Raw genomic sequence first — 18,063 nt, forward strand, 5'->3', positions numbered from 1 at the left:
TTCCTCCCTCCCTCCCTCCCTCCCTCCCTTCCTTCCTCCCTTCCTTCCTTCCGTCTTCGTTGCTGTGCGCGGGCTTTCTCTAGTTGCGGCGAGCGGGGGCTGCTCTTCGTTGCGGTGCGCGGGCTTCTTGTTGCGGTGGCCTCTCTTGTTGTGGAGCACGGGCTCTAGGTGCGCGGGCTTCAGTAGTTGTGGCTCGCAGGCTCTAGAGCATAGGCTCAGTAGTTGCGGCACACGGGCTTAGTTGCTCCGCGGCATGTGGGATCTTCCCGGACCAGAGATCGAACCCGTGTCCCCTGCACTGGCAGGCGGATTCTTAACCACTGCGCCACCAGGGAAGCCCTGCAGGCAATTCTTGTACAGATATTCTATTGAGAGGCGCTCTCAGGAGAAAACTGTAAGGGAGTGAGGGAGCAGGGGAAGAAGCGAGGCAAAGGATGTGGCTTCGAGAGAAGTCTGGCTTCAGCCTGATCCCACAGGGAGCTCTGGAGTGTTAATTGTACCACAGAATTTGTCCTGCCCAGAAACCAGGGGCTAGGCTGTTCGACCCCTGCCTCCACTGGTCACAGGCTGACGTGGGGAAAGTGGGGAGAGAGAGAGGCGTGCGGTGTAGTCTCCCAGATATCTGTGGGGAAAGTGGGGAGAGAGAGAGGCGTGCGGTGTAATCTCCCAGATATCTGTGGGCAAAGTGGTTCCCATTAGCTAGATAAATATTTGTTCTTTGACTGAATTGGTGGTAGAAACAGGGATAGAAAGATAGGATGCTGTAACTGATTGGGTTGGGGACAAGAAAAAATACAGACACCTGAGATTTTGAGTCCAGGTAGCTGGGAGATGAATGGTGACAGCAAAAAGTAGGGCTGGGGTCAGAGGGGAAGATGCTGGTGTCCTTAGGAACAAGCTTGCTTAGGGGTGGGCCTACTATGAGCCAGGGAATCAATGGGCAGAGAACTAAGCAAGCATTTCTGGGCAATTGCTGAGTCATCCTTTCATATGCTGGCTCTTTCTGGAGCTCCTACTAGATCCAGAAAATACGAGGGTCCGTGATTCCCTACATGCCTCCTTTCTCTCTCATTCATTACTTTTTCTCTCTCTCCTCTTCTTGTCTTTGGGTTTTCGCATTTTCCTTTCTTCCTATCTGTAGCTTTTTTCTCCCTGCCTCTTCCCTATGAGTTGGACTCAAACTTTCCACCATCTCTGACTGTGTTTTCTTGCCCCCAACCCAAGCTGTTCCCCATCCCATCCTTGTTGTTTCTACCGCCACTTAACTCATCCAACAAATATTTACTGAGTGCCTAATTTGTGTCAGGTGTCTGGATATAGAAGTGCATAAAACAGAAAAACAAATCCTGTCTTTGTCATGCTTCCATCACCATCACCACCACCATCACCACTACCATCACCGTCACCATCACCATCACCACTACCATCACCGTCACCGTCACCGTCACCATCACCATCACCATCACCATCACGCTTGTGGTTCCCATCCTTGGGGCTGGAGATAACATCTCTCTGTGGGTTGTTCATTTTGACTGATAACACACAGCATTAAAAAGATTTTGATCGTTCAAAAGAAAAATAGGAGAGACAATATGGGAGAGAAGAAGAAGCAAGCAGTAGAAAGGAGGAGAGGGACCTTGGCCCTTGCTCCAAGATGGAGTCACTTCCAGCTCACAAATCATATTCCTTTCATTAAATCTTTTGTGTTTACATGCAAAAATGGCTGACTGTGGCCTGGGAGGCTTTCTTTTTCTTTGAGTGCCACTGTGTTCCCTAATGCATATTTGTGTGCCCGACCCACAGTGAGGCCAAACAAACCAAAACGTCAGAGGTTGGAGCAGAGAAGGGTTTATTGCAGAGCCATGCAAGGAGAAGGAAGGTCTCATGCCCCCCAAAGCCCCCAACTCCTTGAAGGGTTTCAGCAAAGCATTTTAAAGGCCATCTGAGGGAGGCGCATGGTCGGATGTGGCAAACTTCTTGGTGCCAGAATCCTTTGTTCTTGTAGCTGTCCACATAGGTCAGGTCACAACATTCCTGTAAACCTCCAACCAGACAAATGTTATTCTCTGTTCTGCAATTTTTTATCTCAGTATGAGTGGAAGAGTGTTATATGCTTAAAGGTCAGAGCCTTGAGAATGGGCTATCCTGTATGTTTCAGGCTATAGGCAACATTCTTTTTTTTTTAATTCATTTTTTGTTTGGCTGCGTCGGGTCTTAGGTGCGGCATGCGGGATCTTCGTTGCGGCACGCAGGATCTTTCGTTGTGGCACGCTGGCTCTTCGTTGCGGCGCGGGCTTCTCTCTAGCTGTGGCGCACGGGCTCAGTAGTTGTGGCACGTGGGCTTAATTGCCCTGCGGCATGTGGGATCTTAGTTCCCCGACCAGGGATCAAACTGGTGTCCCCTGCATTGAAGGGCGGATTCTTAACCACTGGACCACCAGGGAAGTCCCCATAGGCAACAATCTTAACTCGAAGCAAAAGCAATAGAATACAAAGGTTAAAGTAAAAGAAACAGATCTAATACGGAGTCAGATTTGTTTTTCCTTATTACAACTGGAGGTGTGGTACTGCTAAGCAGTTATGATCAACCTGTACTCATGGGGTGGAAGGGGGTGGGGGGATGGGGGCCAGTGATCTAGTTCACAAGCAAAACGCTTTCCAGTATCTGAAAGGTGAAAACAGACTAGAGAGGAAGCAGATCGTCCTCTGTATGTCGCCGTGGATTTCTCTGCCATACAGAAGGCACCTGAGTTTGACATCTGTGCATTTCACTGGGCTAACTATTCCTGTTGTTTTATGGTCCAAACGCCGTTTCTTTCCACAGCCACGTGTGAACCTGGATGCAAGTTTGGTGAGTGTGTGGGACCGAACAAATGTAGATGCATTCCAGGATACACCGGGAAAACCTGCAGTCAAGGTCAGTACTACAGACCAGGGTGGTAATACAGACCTACCCCAGAGCTTTCAGAAGCAGATCGGGCAGTGTGCAGCGGGGTTTGGAACACAGTAAGGTGCTCAGAATTCTGTAGTTTCTAACTCGAATCTTCAAATGAAAGTGGTTTCAGAACGAGATTTTTCAATCAATATGTTCTAGAAATATGTCAAAGTCGTTCTGATGCTTTTGTTAAGATACCAGGTAAAAGACTTTTTTTTCCCTGTGAACCAATCATGTTTATTGTGTTTTTAAGCTACTGAAGTAATGCATATCTTTTACTAAAAAAATCCAACATTGCACAAGGATATAAATTAAAAAGTGAGCATGTCTGCTCCCAGTGCATCCTCTACCCGTAGTTAAGAGCTTGTCCTCCATCTCTGCAGTTCCTTTTTTATTATAGTACAGACATGCATATTTCTCATGGGCATCTCTGCATGTCAGTGCACACAGAGCTGTCTCATACTTTTTAAGGCTGTATCCTAGTCTGTAGAGAAAATGCTTTTATCATTTATGTAAATACTTTAACCACTATCATTTAAGTCGTCCCCAATTTTTCGCCACTACAAACAGCGCTAAATCAGACATCATCCTATGCATATCCTTGCACCCTTGAGTATTTTTGTAGGGTAAATGTCTAAAAATGGAATTGTTGGGTTGAATGACATGCATATTTTTTATTGTAATTGATTTATTTTATTTATTTTTAAATGTTTTATTTATTTATTTGGTTGCACCGGGTCTTAGTTGCGGCAGGTGGGCTCCCTTGTTGCGGCTCCAGGGCTCCTTAGTTGCAGCTCGCCGGCTCCTTAGTTGTGGCATGGGAACTCTTAGTTGTGGCATGCATGTGGGATCTAGTTCCCTGACCAGGGATCGAACCCGGGCCCCCTGCATTGGGAGCACGGAGTCTTATTCACTGCGCCACCGGGCAAGTCCCTGTAATTGATATCTCTTAAGAGGCAATTTATGACTTTTGCCATATGCTGTTTATCTGAAGATACTAAAGAGGTTATAATATCGAGAACAGTAGGCAAGTTTGTCCCCCTGGAAGAGTTGCCAGATAAAATACAGATCCCCCATTAGATTTAAATTTAAATTCTAGTTTCAATTGCAATTTCACATAAACAACAAATAATTTTATAGTGTACGTATGTTCCAAATGTTATACGGGACATATGTACACTGAAAAAGTATGAGTCATTTTTCCGAAATTCATATTTAACCAGGCATCCTGTATTTTTATTTGATAAACCTGGAAGCCTTACCCCAGGGGACATCTGGCAATGTCTGAAGACATTTGGCGGGGTTACTACTGGCATCTGGTGGGTGGGGACCAGGGATGCTGCTAAAGATTCCTGCAGTGCCCAGGGGAACGCCCACCACTAAGAATGATCTGTCCCCAAACGTCCACAGTGCCGAGGCTGAGGAACCCTTGCACCAAGAAGGCTGCACTAATTAAGAAAGGGTCCCTAGTTCTGTAATGCAGTTGAGCAGAGAGCAGCAAATCCAGTTCAGCTGCCCTTAAGAAAGAGCCTTGCCAGGATTCTAGAAGGGAGAATGGGGTTCCAGAGACGGGCAGGCACCCACTCCACTCCGTCGCCCCAGCCCTCACTGCCAAGCCCAGAGGTTAGCTGCAGACCCTGAAATAGCCTTTCTTTGTGCTGCCAGCCCTGCAGCCTCAGAGAGGACTCTGCCTCTTCTGTCCCACCGCCAGCATAGCGGCCAGTGCCGCTAAGGTGCTTCTTCGAACCGCGTCCAGTGGCTTGAGGGAAGCGCGTCAAGAGTCATGCTCTCATAAGTAATACTTCAGCTGTGTCCCTTACCAGGGCTTTCACACCAGAAAACCGTGTTTTTCCGTATGTCTTGGATTCTGTACCAAGATACCTTCTCAAGAGAGTTGGAATAGAGAGGGTATTTTTCATGCTGCTTTTCAAGTCCCAGCAAAATATTCACTTTGAGGGAGTGGTCCAGTCGGCTCAGATTTGGGACCTTCCGTCTCCCCTGCACAGCCTCCCTGCCCCGGCACAGCCTGGTCAAAGTCCGTCTATATCCACTGATGGCCGCAGGCCTCAACCCTCAACTGATGTCTTTCCCCAAAATGCTTCTTCCAAGAGACCCCTCTGAGTTAGGGCCAAGTGATGGGATAGCCCTGGCTTTCCCATCATGTCCAATCAGTATTTTTAAATTTCTGCTTTTGAAGCAGTTAGCGTCCATGCAGGAGATGGTAGCGTAGAGGGAATCAGCAGTGGAGAAGTGGGTTCAAATGTCCAGCTGAGGCGTCGGAAAATCCCCACATAAGGTTCTTTTCAGAGGCGAAAGCGCCACTTCTTTATTTTCCAGGATGGACTTCCGCCTGTTGCCGCACTGGATTTTGGTCTTACATGGAATTTGGTTCTTCTCTCCTTTCTGTTTCTTCCTTGAGGGAGTTAAGACATGAGGCACCCACACGACCACATTCCCAAAGACGAGACCCATGATTGCTTTTCAAGTTTTATTTTCCTTCTGTATCATTTTTTATTTTATAAAAAGCTAATTCATTCTTAATGTTTTGTTAAACATTAAGTATTCACTGAAAAGTACAGAGAAGAAAATCTCCCTCAATCTTACCACCAGGAGGTAACCATTATAAACATGTAGAGCACAGCCTCTTAGGCTTTTTTTTTTTTGGCTGTGCTGCACGGCTTGTGGGATCTTAGTTCCCCGACCGGGGACCGAACCCAGGCCCTGGCAGTGAGAGCACCGAGTCCTAAGCACTGGACCGCCAGGGAATTCCCCCAGACATTGTCTTTCTTTGCTTTTTATTTAAGAAATTTTGGCATCGATCTGTATACATAGTCTTGCAACCTTCTTATTTAACAGCATCCTCTGAGCATCTTTATATGGGATTAAATATTATCCTGTGACCTCACCACCAATAATAGCTGCCTGGCAGGGCTCCCTCTGGAAAGGTGTGAGCCAAGACCATTTAGCCCTCATGGGGCTGCCCGAAATAACGATTGAAAGGAGGTTGTGCTGTTGGCATCTGTCATAGGCCACCTGGGACAGCGTTAAAGGCAGAAGTATCTAAATTATATATTTCTAACTTTTTATTCAAGTAAGAAACACACAAAATTGTACATCTATCAAAAATGTACAACTCAGTAAATTTTCAAGAACACCTACGTAACTGGTGTTCAGACCAAGAAATAGAGAAACTTAACAGCCTACCTGAAGACCCCTCATGCTCCCCTCCATCACTTGCCCCCAGCCCTCAGCAAGGAACCATATGTTGACCTCTTACGCCACAGAACAGTTGTGCCTGGATTTGTTTTGTTTGTTTCACGTGTGCCTGGTTTGAATGTACTCATTTGTGTCCAGCTTCTCCCACTCGATATCATGTCTGTTCATCCACGGTCGCTTGTACTTGTATTGAATAGTTTGTTCAGTCTTGCTGTATAGTATTCTATCGCATGAGTATACAAGTTGTTTATCCATCCTTTTTTGGGAGAGATTTGGATTCTTTCCGGTTTGGGGCTATTAAGAATAGTGCTACTGTGGTCATTTTAGCATATGTTGTTTTGGTGAGCACATAGCCGTGTTTCTGTTGGGCATACACGCAGGAGTGGAATTGCCGGGTCACGGGTATGTCTCTATCTAGCTGTAGCAGGTGCTGCCAAACAGTTTTTGGAAGCGGTTTTACCCATTTACAGTCCCTCCGGCGGTGTGTGACCATCCAGTTTGCTCCACTTCCTCACCAGCCCTTCCCTGATGGTTGGCGACAAGGCGAGTCACCGCCCCTTGTGCTCACCCGCGCGGGTGGGGTGCAGGGAAGCCAACCCCATTCCCAACCCCGTCTGGAGGCTTCCTCATTCAGTTCATCTTTCTCCATTTTCTAACTGCTCCCTGCAGACGTGAATGAGTGTGGATTAAAACCCCGGCCGTGCCAACACAGATGTGTGAATACACACGGTAGCTACAAGTGCTTCTGCCTCAGCGGCCACTTGCTCATGCCGGATGCCACGTGCTCCAGTAAGTTTCAGCAGCCAGCCCGCTCTCAGTCAACCCGGAAGCTTGACTTTTGCCATTTGATGCTTGGGGAAAAGCTGACTTGCTTAACTGGGGGGAGAATACCCCAAAGGCTCTAACATCACCCCAGGCTAAAACATCTTGGGGCGCTTATTTTATTTTAGTTTATTTATTTTTATTTTTATTTTTATTTTTATTTTTATTTTTATTTTTATTTTTTTGCCGCACCACGCAGCCTGTGGATTTCTGAGACCAGTGATCGAACTCGCGCCCCCTGCGGTGGAAGCGCGGAGTCTTAACCACTGGACCGCCAGGGAAGCCTGAGCACTTATTTTACTTTTAATTGTGGTAAAATACATACATTGTGAAATTCACCATTGTGAGCATATTGAGGTGTACAGTTCAGTGGCATTTCGTACATTCACAGTGTTGTACAAACTATCACCACTATCCAGAACATCTCTATCACCCCAAAAGGAAACCCCATCCCCATTAGCAGTCGCTCTCCTCTCATCTTCCCCCCAGGCCCTGGTAACCACTAATCTGCTTTCTGTCTCTATGGGTTTCCCTCTGCTGGCCACTTAGTTTTTAAATAAAAAGACTAACTGAGGAGAAAAATAAATTATATATCTCTCTATATGCATGGACGTATTGGGTTTCTTCATGAAAATAAGCATACTGAAGGAAATAAGCATATTGTTTTAGGAAGGTGATAAATTTCAATTCCATCTTGGGACGTCCATTCTTCCCACCAACTATCTTTCTCACGCCCCTTGCCCCGCGCTCAAAGATTAGTGACTCTTCTTGGAAATCCATTCCGATTCACATTCCTGAAAAGAAAAGCCCTTCTCTGATAAAGAGAACCCACGTCCTGTGGGAGGGTGAGTGTCTATATCCATTCATTTATTGCGAAGGAAGGCTTTTCAGGTTTTATGTTGCAGCTGAAAAGCAAACCCATCCTCCCTGCCTCCCGCGGTGCCCTCCTCCCTCCCCATCTCTCTCTCCTCTGCCCTGCAGCCCCCAGCAAACCTGGAACCTGCGCCGTCTGCCAGCTTCCCGTGGTTGCAGAGTCCCTCGGACTCCCCAGCCTATCCTGGGCTCGCCCTCGCTTGTGAAATCTGGGCTTGTACACAGCTCACTGCCCCCCTACCAGCATATCCTTCTGCTGCCCCCTCCCGCCTGGCAAAGTGCCCCCACACCACCGGTCACCTAGATTCTCCATTAGCAAGCGTGCTTAACAGGTAAAGCAGGCATTCAAATAGGTTCTCCATTAGCAAGCGTGCTTAACAGGTAAAGCAGGCATTCAAAGAGTCTTATTTTAAAAAAAAATCCTTATTATAAATTAAACAGAAACCCCCAAGAAACAAATGTGTAGCTTAATGAATTCTTATGAAGCCAGCACCCGTGTGAGCACTACCAAACAGAACTTGGCCAGAACCTACCCTCCCCACTCCCCAGCCCCGTGGGAATGACTATCCAGGCGTTTCTAGTCATCACTTAACATTTTCAAAAGATCTGTCCTAATGGATGTTTCTGAAGCATTCCAAGAAAGCCTAGTGAGTGCCATTCTCCGAATGGAAAGTTAGAATGGGTAAATTTTCAAGATTAATTTTGAAAGAAGACAACTAAAGAGAAAAAGAGTAAACTAGAAATATAACCATCGGTCGGTGTTTGTTACATTACCGTGGCCTAGTATCTGTCCCTGTACTCTCTTTGTCTATTTCTGTGTATGTGGGGGTCGCCTGTGCCTCCCTGTTTATAGCTCACAGTGTCCAGGTGGCCCTAAATCTCTCTCCTGGATGCTGGTTTTATTTCACCTGGCCCCTTGCAGTCTCTTTGATCCAGTGGGGTGATTGGCATGTTATAGATGCAGGTGGATAAAGACAGGCTCTTCACCGTGCTCCCCTGTTGTAGGCATTTTTGATCCATACATACTGGAACCCTGCAAAGGGTACGCATTTTTGTGAGATAAGTTCTATTTAGCAAAGAGTGACAGACAAATCCAACTAAATTATCTTTAAAAAGCTGGAGGCAAGCAGTTCCAGAACAGGTCAGCAAGGACTCAGCCTCTGCCATCCTCAGGGTATTGATTTCATTCTCATGCTTGTGGCCTCATAGTCACAATGTGGCTGCCCGAGCTCCAGATATCACACACACACACATCAAAGGTAGGCAAGACAAAGGGGAAAGGAGTGATGCCAAGGCACAAACGCCTCTTTTATGCCTGTCCCTTTTATCATGCAGCAGCATCCTTTCCAGAAGCTCCAGCAGACATCTTAGTATCTCTTTGGCTATAACTGAGTCATATGGCCACTCCTTGTTGCTGCAAGGGAAGCTGGGAAAAAGGCGAGTTACTGGTTTTCCAGCCTCAGTGATGGGAATGGCTTTTGGGTAGCTGATCAGTCTTATCTGCTACATGTTTTAATACAGGCACCTAAAAGACAAGGTTTTGTGACTCAGGTGACTCTCACTGAGGCTAGATATGAATGGAGAGATGGCTAGAATTTGCATTCTTTTCCCCTATTTATTCAGATGAATCATCTACATCAGAGGTTGCATTTCAGCCAATAATAGAGACCAGCCGGGTGACATAAAGGAGTGGTTAGAGCTGGTACAGGAAGAGAGAGAGATGCCGTCTTTGGTAACCGAGTGGTGCATGCTCAGCCTAAAGACCGTCAAATGCAATGCATTGGCCAACAAAATAGGCCACGGGGCCACCAAGACACCACCCCTGCCCAGATTCCATTTGGCTCTCCATTTGGGACTCAGACGATGAAGCCTATCCTCTAATACCATTCCACGTGTTACATTTCATGTCCCAGAGATTAGAGATCATTTCTCGGTCTGTAAGTACTTTTTATCATTTCGTGGGGGAAAGGCTAATCCGTGCCTCCTTTTGCAGACTCTCGGACGTGTGCCATGACAAACTGCCAGTATGGCTGTAAAGACACAGAAGAGGGGCCGCACTGTCTGTGTCCATCCTCGGGACTCCGCCTGGCCCCAAATGGAAGAGCTTGTATAGGTAGAGCAACCGGAATCATCTCCTCCCCTGACTTCTCCCTTTACTGAATTCCTCCTTTTCCATTCATCACAACCTGCTTGTTGACTAGACGTTGAAAGCTCCTAAAATGACAGATTTATGTCCATTTCTAAGGCAATGTTTATAGCCACCTATGCTCTAGACAGACACTTTGCGACGCTAGAAAGAACGCTTCTCTATAATTTTTGGATTGCCCGATGCCATAGTGGAAAAAGATGAAAGTAATTTTAATTTTGACTGTTTACCCTGCACTTTTTACTTCAACTACCAAATTGTATATACTCATAGTGCTGTATTTAACTATATTGCACTAAAGATACATAATGCTTAGACCAAGTGAGCACATAGCATTAATATAGGATGTCAAACGAAACAGTGTTGAAAGAGTTCTTAATCTCGTTTGATTTAAATAAGCAAATAGCAGTATGATTTAATATTCTGACTTCTGTACCACAATAGAAATATTTTTAGTCAAGGTGGTTGGTGTTTATTTACCCTAAATGTACATAACTTGATAAACCGGACTTAGAAAGCTCAGCCAAATAGATCCTAACTCAGATAAACACTTTAAAAAAAATCTGTGTAAATTAAAAATTTGGTTCTGTCCTTTGAGAGTAGTCAAAGGTTTAGATCGATTCACAGGATTTAGTACTCTTCAGTAAAATCAGATTTATATGACAAGGCTAATTCTTGACCAAACTGAATCCAAATTGTCGCCCACCTCTTTGACTTGTCGGGTACCATTTTTATTAGAAGGGAAACATGACGTGCACAGAAGTGATCCCTGAAAAATAATTCTGGTCAATCCAACACTTATTTGTTAATTATTTTAAGAATGCAAAAGGAACAATAAGCCAGCACCAACCAAGCTGCATGTTTAACCACAGTTCCAAAATAACCGCAGTTCCAAATCTGTTTGATTTGACATGTGAAAGTTAAGGCAAAGTCTGAGTCGTAATGGTTTGGTCAGCATAGCAGTCAGCCCCTCTGTGACGTGGCTTTCCATGGTAGAAAAGGAAGGAAGCCTCTTGTCTGCCGAAGTTGCATCATGACATCATTCTGCTTGACCCACAGTTTATGTATAGGTGCATTCTTAGGAAACCACGTTTCTGTGACTTGGGAAAATATGGCAGGATTTGGAGGAGCTTGCTAATGAAATGATTCTTTTGTAAAATGCAAAATTTAAATGTTTGTGTATGGGGTTTGCCATACAATATCCATAGCTGGAAAAATAATAATTCCTTTAGAAAATTGTAATGTCTGTGTAGTTAAGTGCCAGCCATACGCTCCCTGCCCCAGAAAAGGCAGGGCCTAAAGAGAGAGAAAATGTGAATATAAGTAATGCCATTACAGTGAGATAATGCCTCTAAAACAAGATGTACAAGGTGATAGAAAAGCAGTGAGTGTGCCTCAGGGATCTACAACACTTCCCGGAGGGTATGATGTTGGTACCCGAATAATCAGAGTTTTCCAATGAAGAAGCTGCGTGTGCCCGTGTGTGCTGTGCGCCGTGGGTGAGTGCATGAGAGTATTTTGGAGGGAGGGTGCTTTCTTGCTATCCCTGACATCTCCTGGTTCTCCATCCTAGATACTGATGAATGTGCCTCGGATAAAGCCGTCTGCCCCCACGATCGAAGATGTGTGAACACATTTGGAAGCTACTATTGCAAATGCCATGTTGGTTTTGAACTAAAATATCTCAGTGGCCGATATGACTGTGTAGGTAAGAATTGGTGGCACCTATTATTTTTTTCCTCTCCCCATCAAACCTGTAGGCTTTCTCTACAGATATTTTGACATCAGTTCAGTGTATTAGTTGAACCATCTACTGTACTGACCAGCTTAACAACACAGAAAAAGTTACATTTTTTTAAGTTTTTGGCATTAAGGGAATTCTGATGACATGAATTTCATGAATTCAGGTCCATCAAGATTTAAAGTAAGGAACTTTAGTCTCTGCAGCTCTATTACGGAGGTAAATAGCTTGAGATGATTTTTGTGGGTTTTTTAAAAAAAATTGGTTTGGTTTTGTTTATATTTTTGGTTCTGTCTCCAGGTATAGCTAAAAATGGGAACAGTGAAGCATGTTTATATTTGATAAAAGGAAGAATAACAAGATCTTGATCTCAGTGGTCTGTTCATAAGTTTCCTTCAGGAGTGGCTGTAGAAAAACCTATAAAGGAGTTGAAGGCACGTGCAGTTTCCTCTCTCCTCCTTCAGCCTTTCCATCGTTCAAGCTCCGCAGCCCCTTTCCAGGGTCACCAAGATCACTCTGATAAGGTTCGGGTATCACTCAGCTATCCGCCTGATCTGGGTGAAATAAAAGATCCTGTCCCTTAGGGAAGGAATTCCAAGTCTCAATGAGCAAGGCATTTGGGGAGCCCTTGGACGCCTTCCCATTGCCCTTGATAGACGCAGATGGGGCCTGTCCTGCAGTGAAGGGACATCCGGGCTCCCTGTAGATTCCTGTTTACATAATATGCACGTAACAAACGTGTGCATAACATGGAATGCTAACATTGGGGGAAATAGTAAGATTTCTTTCCATTCTACGCTCAGGGCTGCCCAGGATGTGTCCTGTGTAATCGTGTTGGGGCAACACTGGGTTCCTGGGTATTGAACTGTCTTATGACGCCTCCATAGCTCTTACCTCAAGCTCAAAGGCCAGCCTAGACCGGCTCATAAAACCCCCGTTTCCTGTGGGCTAGGATCCTATGCGCCGCTTCAGACCCCTCCAGCTCTGCAGTGCAGCCGGGCTGTGTCACAGACTCGGAGCCTGTTTCCTGATACCTAAAGGGAGGTGCCGTTGGACAGGGTGGGAATCCACGTGGAGAGCTATCCGGGGAAACAAACCTTTGTGATTTGAAAAGTGATTAAGGTTAGCACCTGAGCCCCCGTGTGCCTAAGTTAAAAACAATAGCCTATTCTGTGTGCATATGATAAGTATGGAAAGAAAGTCGGAGGGAGAAGAGGGCCAAGGAAGCTCTCACTTGGGTGGCATTCGGCAAACTTTCCTAGTCTAAACCCAGCAGACAAGCTCAGACCAGCCTCATCCCTGCTCCTGGCAGCCTTTGAACAAAATGTTCAGATTTTTCAGATGATGTCAGCGGTTCCTAGCCCATCTTGTTCTTTGTTGTTTAGGAGTTCCAAGCCCTTCCATGTATAGAATTTATTTTCTGATACTGTTATTTAGTTCTAAGTTAGGCTGGTGAAAAAGTTCAGAAATCACACCTGGACATCTTAGAGATTTCAGAAGTGCTGATAAGCGGGAGGTGAGGTTGCGGTGGGGAAGGCGAGCTGCAGACACACTCCCTACCTACTGGGCGTCAGGCAAAGCCGGGGCTCCGGGCCAAGGCCCGGGAGTCTTCAACACCTCTCGGCTCCCAGGCCACACAGCGTTCACTGGCAATGTCGAGTGGTTGACCCTGGAGTTGAACTCAAGTTCAAGGGGTAATCTTTCAGCAAGTGCTATCACCACAGGATTATTCATGGGACCGTTCACATTTTTTAGATATAAATGAATGTGCTGCGGACACCCACACGTGCAGCCTCCATGCCAATTGCCTCAATACCCAAGGATCCTTCAAGTGTAAGTGCAAGCAGGGATATAAAGGCAGTGGACTTCAGTGTTCTGGTAAGTACGCTCGGTCATGGTGTGTTCGCTATTCCCCATAAAGCATTCTCTCCATGTCGCCCTCCTGTTCCTCCCTCTCTGTGTGTATGTGTGTGTGTTTGTGTGTGTGTGTGTGTGTGTGTGTGTGTTGGGGGGCTGCGAGATGCGTGCACACGGTGTTTGGGAACTTACCTCTGCCTCAGGCTTGTCTTCTCGGCTAATCAGACCACATCATCTCCAATTTTCACGGAAGCCATAGGCACTGTGCTTAAAGTGCAGCAAGCGTTCTGGAGGTTCTGCTGGTCACAACATATTTTCAAATACCGAAAGTAAGATTTGAGGACAAGTGACACTGAGCAAATGCATCGCTTGCGATAGGCTAGGTTATGGCGCAGTGACGAGCAATCCCGAGTTGTCAGTGGCCCAGAACCCCAGAAGGTTTTTAACCATGTGAATCATGACTTTTTCCGGAACGCACAACCGAAACAAAGTATGGAGCTGACGTCACTTTATCATCATCCTCAAGCCTGTATTCACTTTTTTTGTTGGCTAGCTGAGTCCCGTGGTTCTTGCTGCTGAATTCCTCAGTGCTCAGGTGGTAAACTCTGAAATCGATACAGCGAATGTATAACAAGAAAATGTCACTGCTGTCGACAGCTGCGACAGCCATCACAGTTTCTTTGTCACTCGTGCTATATCCGGAGAGTGTTGTCAGGCCGTTTCTTCTCCATGTTGTCACTTAGGAACCCAGGCTGACAGAGGCCCCACCGTCTTATGGTACCACGGTATCAGTCTGAGGCCGTAGGGTTTGTCACAGCATGGAAAGAAGCTTGGACAGTCACCCACCAGCTCTTACTTAATTCAGCTTGGAATCAGGGGCAAAAATATATATAATCCTGCTGTGCGTCCTGAAAGAGAAGAAAACTAGAGATCATGGTGAGAGCCCGGAATGTCTACCAAGACAAGCCAGCAACGATTACAGCACCGTCCCTCCCCTGGCCAACCGTGTCCCGCTGTGTTTAGTCACCCAGGTTTCTCCTCTGATCATGTGCCTTTTAGCACTGGCTCATCACGTGCCTGGATTTGTTGGCTGCCCTGACCCTGCTCTCTCACAGGCCCCTTAGCAGCGTTCCCACATGTTCCAGTAAATACGGTCGCAAGCGGTCCCTTGACCTGTATCCCATCCCGTGCCCGCATCTGGCCGATGCTCCCAATGACACAACAGAGCGGCCGCTCAGCGATGGCAGAAATGAACGGTCCACACTATGACGGACCCTGAGCAGCACACCCATAAAAGGTTCACCATACCCCAGCGGCACTGGACGAGATGAGGTACAGAAGAATATAAGCAAAGAAAACGAGTCGGGAAATCACATTCTATGAAGAACTGCCAAAAGAACCGGGCAGCATTTAACCTGGAAGGGAAAATAAGTGTTGAAAAGCAGACATTGTGCCCATAAATATCTTGACGAATGTAAAATAAAATTGCCTTCCCAAAGCCGACGAAGGCCAGTGGGTGGGGTTGCATTCTCTCTTACAGATTTTCCCACTGGGTATCTCAGAGTGGAGCAGGGCACCCCGTGGAGTGGGGACTGGGGCCTCCGGGAGGGACTCCCGCCTTGGGCTGCAGTTGGGATTCAGTGGCTACTCAGTCTTGATTCTGTGGTTTCTCTCCCTCTGTGTAGATGTGCCCATGGTGTCCTTCTGAAACTTTATCCAAAGAAAGAGAGAGACTGGCTGCCTGTGCAGGGCTGTGCATGGGTGGGATGGGGGGAAAGATGCCATAATTTTGAGAGGCCCTCAGAGAAGAGATGGAATAAGTCAGCTTTCCACATAGGATCAGTGGTCAAGGGCTCCTTCACGCCACCAAATTTGCACACGTCTGTTCCGGCCTCAGTTGTCTCAGGCTGTGTGATGTAATGGTCAACAGCCCAGGCTCAGGGGCGAGGAAGGCCTGAGCTTGAACCTGAGCTGTGCCCCATGCTGGCTGTGACCTTTCGCAAGTTGCTCCACCCCTCTAAACTCAGTTTCCTCCTATCCAAAATGGGGCTCCTGGTGGTCCTGTGGTGGGTGCTCATAAGGGGCCAGGCCACAGTCCCTTGGAGACCCCTAATTTCAGTGAGGCGGGTGGACAGTTCTGTGCATGCCCCGAGCCCTGGTGCCGTGGACACCCCTGAGTTCACACCCCTGGGGACAGTCCTCAAGCAGTGAAAGCCAGGGGTCTGTGCGTAAATCCCCCAGCTTCCCCTGTGCAGCGGAACAGTTCTGAGGTGGGTTCTGTGCTGGTTCCCAGACGTCCCCTGCAGGACTGAGCCGCAGTCACCCACAGTGATTACCTGCCCATTGAGGTACCTTTTCGACTTTTCTCCCTTCCCGTCTCACTGTGCCCTTTCCCCCACTTCTGCCTCCTGGAACCATCTCCTGAGTAAACCACCTGCACCCAAATCCTCCTCTCGGGTTCTGCTTTGGGGGAGCCCACCTTCCTCCCGGTAGCTCTCTCATAGGTTCGTTGCGAGATTTGAATGAGGTAACTAATATAGGTGGAGAGAGCTGGGCACATAGTAGATGCTCAATAAAGTTAGCTCAGGCTGTGACTGTTATTAGCACAGTTTCAATCATATTCATTAAGGTCTAGCTCCTCTTGACTCTGAAATCCTATAAAAGTGAATGCAAAAAAAAAAAAAAAAATGCCGTGCAGAGAAAAAAAAGGTGCCTTGGGAAAACACTTGTGTCAGTAAGTGGGCAACTCACCTCCATGTACCCACCCCTGCCCGCAAGCCAAAGAATCAAAGGGATTAGGAAGAACTGGCCAGAGTAAATCTGGTGTCCTCTTCTTTCTCGATCACTTGCTCCCTCTTGAAACCACAGTGTGTTATCAACATCGAAATGAAGACACTGTCTTTAAGCATGCAAGGGGGTAGCCGTTTGCAACCCGCGTTTTCAGTGTTGTAGCCCAGTGTTTAGAAATTATAAATCCTACATCAACCCAAACATTTCTTTTTTAAAAAAATTTTATTGGAGTATAGTTGGTTAACCATGTTGTGTTAGTTTCAGGTGTACAGCAAAGTGATTTAGTTATACATATACATATATTCATTCTTTTTCAGATTCTTTTCTCACATAGGTTATCACAGAACATTGAGTAGAGTTCCCTGTGCTATACAGTAGGTCCTTGTTGATTATCTATTTTATATATAGTAGTGTGTATCTGTTAATCCCAAGCTCCTAATTTATCCCTCCCCCACCTTTCAAGTTTGTTTTTGAAGTCTGTAAGTCTGTTTTGGTTTTGTACATAAGTTCATTTGTATCATTTTTTTAGATTCCACATATAAATGATATCATATGATATTTGTCTTTCTCTGTCTGACTTCACTTAGTATGATAATCTCTAGGTCCATCAGTGTTGCTGCAAAGGCATTATTTTGTTCTTTTTTATGGCTGAGTAATATTCCATTGTATATATGTCCCACATCTTCTTTTTCCATTCATCTGTCAGTGGACATTTAGGTGGCTTCCATGTCTTGGCTATTGTAAATAGTGCTGCAATGATCATTGGGGTGCATGTATCTTTTCGAATTATGGTTTTCTTAGGGTATATGCCCAGTAGTGGGATTGCTAGGTCGTATGGTAGTTCTATTTTTAGTTTTTTTGGTTTTTTGTTTTTTTAATTAATTTATTTATTTATTTATTTTTGGCTGTCTTGGGTCTTCGTTTCTGTGCGAGGGCTTTCTCTAGTTGCGGCAAGCGGGGGCCACTCTTCATCGCGGTGCGCGCGCCTCTCACTATCGCGGCCTCTCTTGTTGCGGAGCACAGGCTCCAGACGCGCAGGCTCAGTAGTTTGCGGCTCACGGGCCCAGTAGCTCCGTGGCATGTGGGATCTTCCCAGACCAGGGCTCAAACCCGCGTCCCCTGCATTGGCAGGCGGATTCTCAACCACTGCACCACCAGGGAAGCCCTATTTTTAGTTTTTTAAGGAACCTCCATACTGTTCTCCATAGTGGCTGTATCAATTTACATTCCCACCAACAGTGTAAGAGAGTTTCCTTTTCTCCACACCCTCTGCAGCATTTATTGTTTGTAGGCTTTTTGATGATGGCCATCGTGACTGGTGTGAGGTGATACCTCATTGTAGTTTTGATTTGCATTTCTCTGATAATTAGTGACGTCGACCATCTTTTCATGTGCTTTTTGGCCGTCTGTATGTCTTTGGGGAAACGACTGTTTAGGTCTTCTGCCTATTTTTTGATTGGGTTGTTTGGTTTTTTGACATAGAGCTGCATGAGCTGTTTGTATATTTTGGTCAGCCCCAAACATTTCTTATGTCAGGAAAACTTAACGTTTTTCTTTGACCATCTAACTCTAAGCTTAGTAGAGGGGGGTGGGTAAAACAAATTTTTCCTGATTCTTGGAAACCTCAAATGCATCACAATGTTCTGTTTGATATCTGAAAATCATTCATTTTGTTACTATCCA

The 18,063-nt window shown here is 46.1% G+C and overlaps 1 protein-coding gene across 1 annotated transcript in view; it reads left to right on the forward strand.

The window, feature by feature from the left end:
• Window positions 1-2,873: 2,873 nt before the first annotated feature.
• The window catches only part of EGFL6 (EGF like domain multiple 6), a 35,831-nt gene continuing 20,641 nt past the window's right edge, over window positions 2,874-18,063 (forward strand). Inside the window, 6 exon segments of the mRNA XM_068533699.1 lie at window positions 2,874-2,903; window positions 2,905-2,917; window positions 6,821-6,940; window positions 9,840-9,959; window positions 11,566-11,700; window positions 13,489-13,611. Of these exon segments, the coding sequence (XP_068389800.1) occupies window positions 2,874-2,903; window positions 2,905-2,917; window positions 6,821-6,940; window positions 9,840-9,959; window positions 11,566-11,700; window positions 13,489-13,611 (541 nt within the window).

Source organism: Eschrichtius robustus, chromosome X, assembly GCF_028021215.1.
Source record: "Eschrichtius robustus isolate mEscRob2 chromosome X, mEscRob2.pri, whole genome shotgun sequence".
Taxonomy (NCBI): domain Eukaryota; kingdom Metazoa; phylum Chordata; class Mammalia; order Artiodactyla; family Eschrichtiidae; genus Eschrichtius; species Eschrichtius robustus.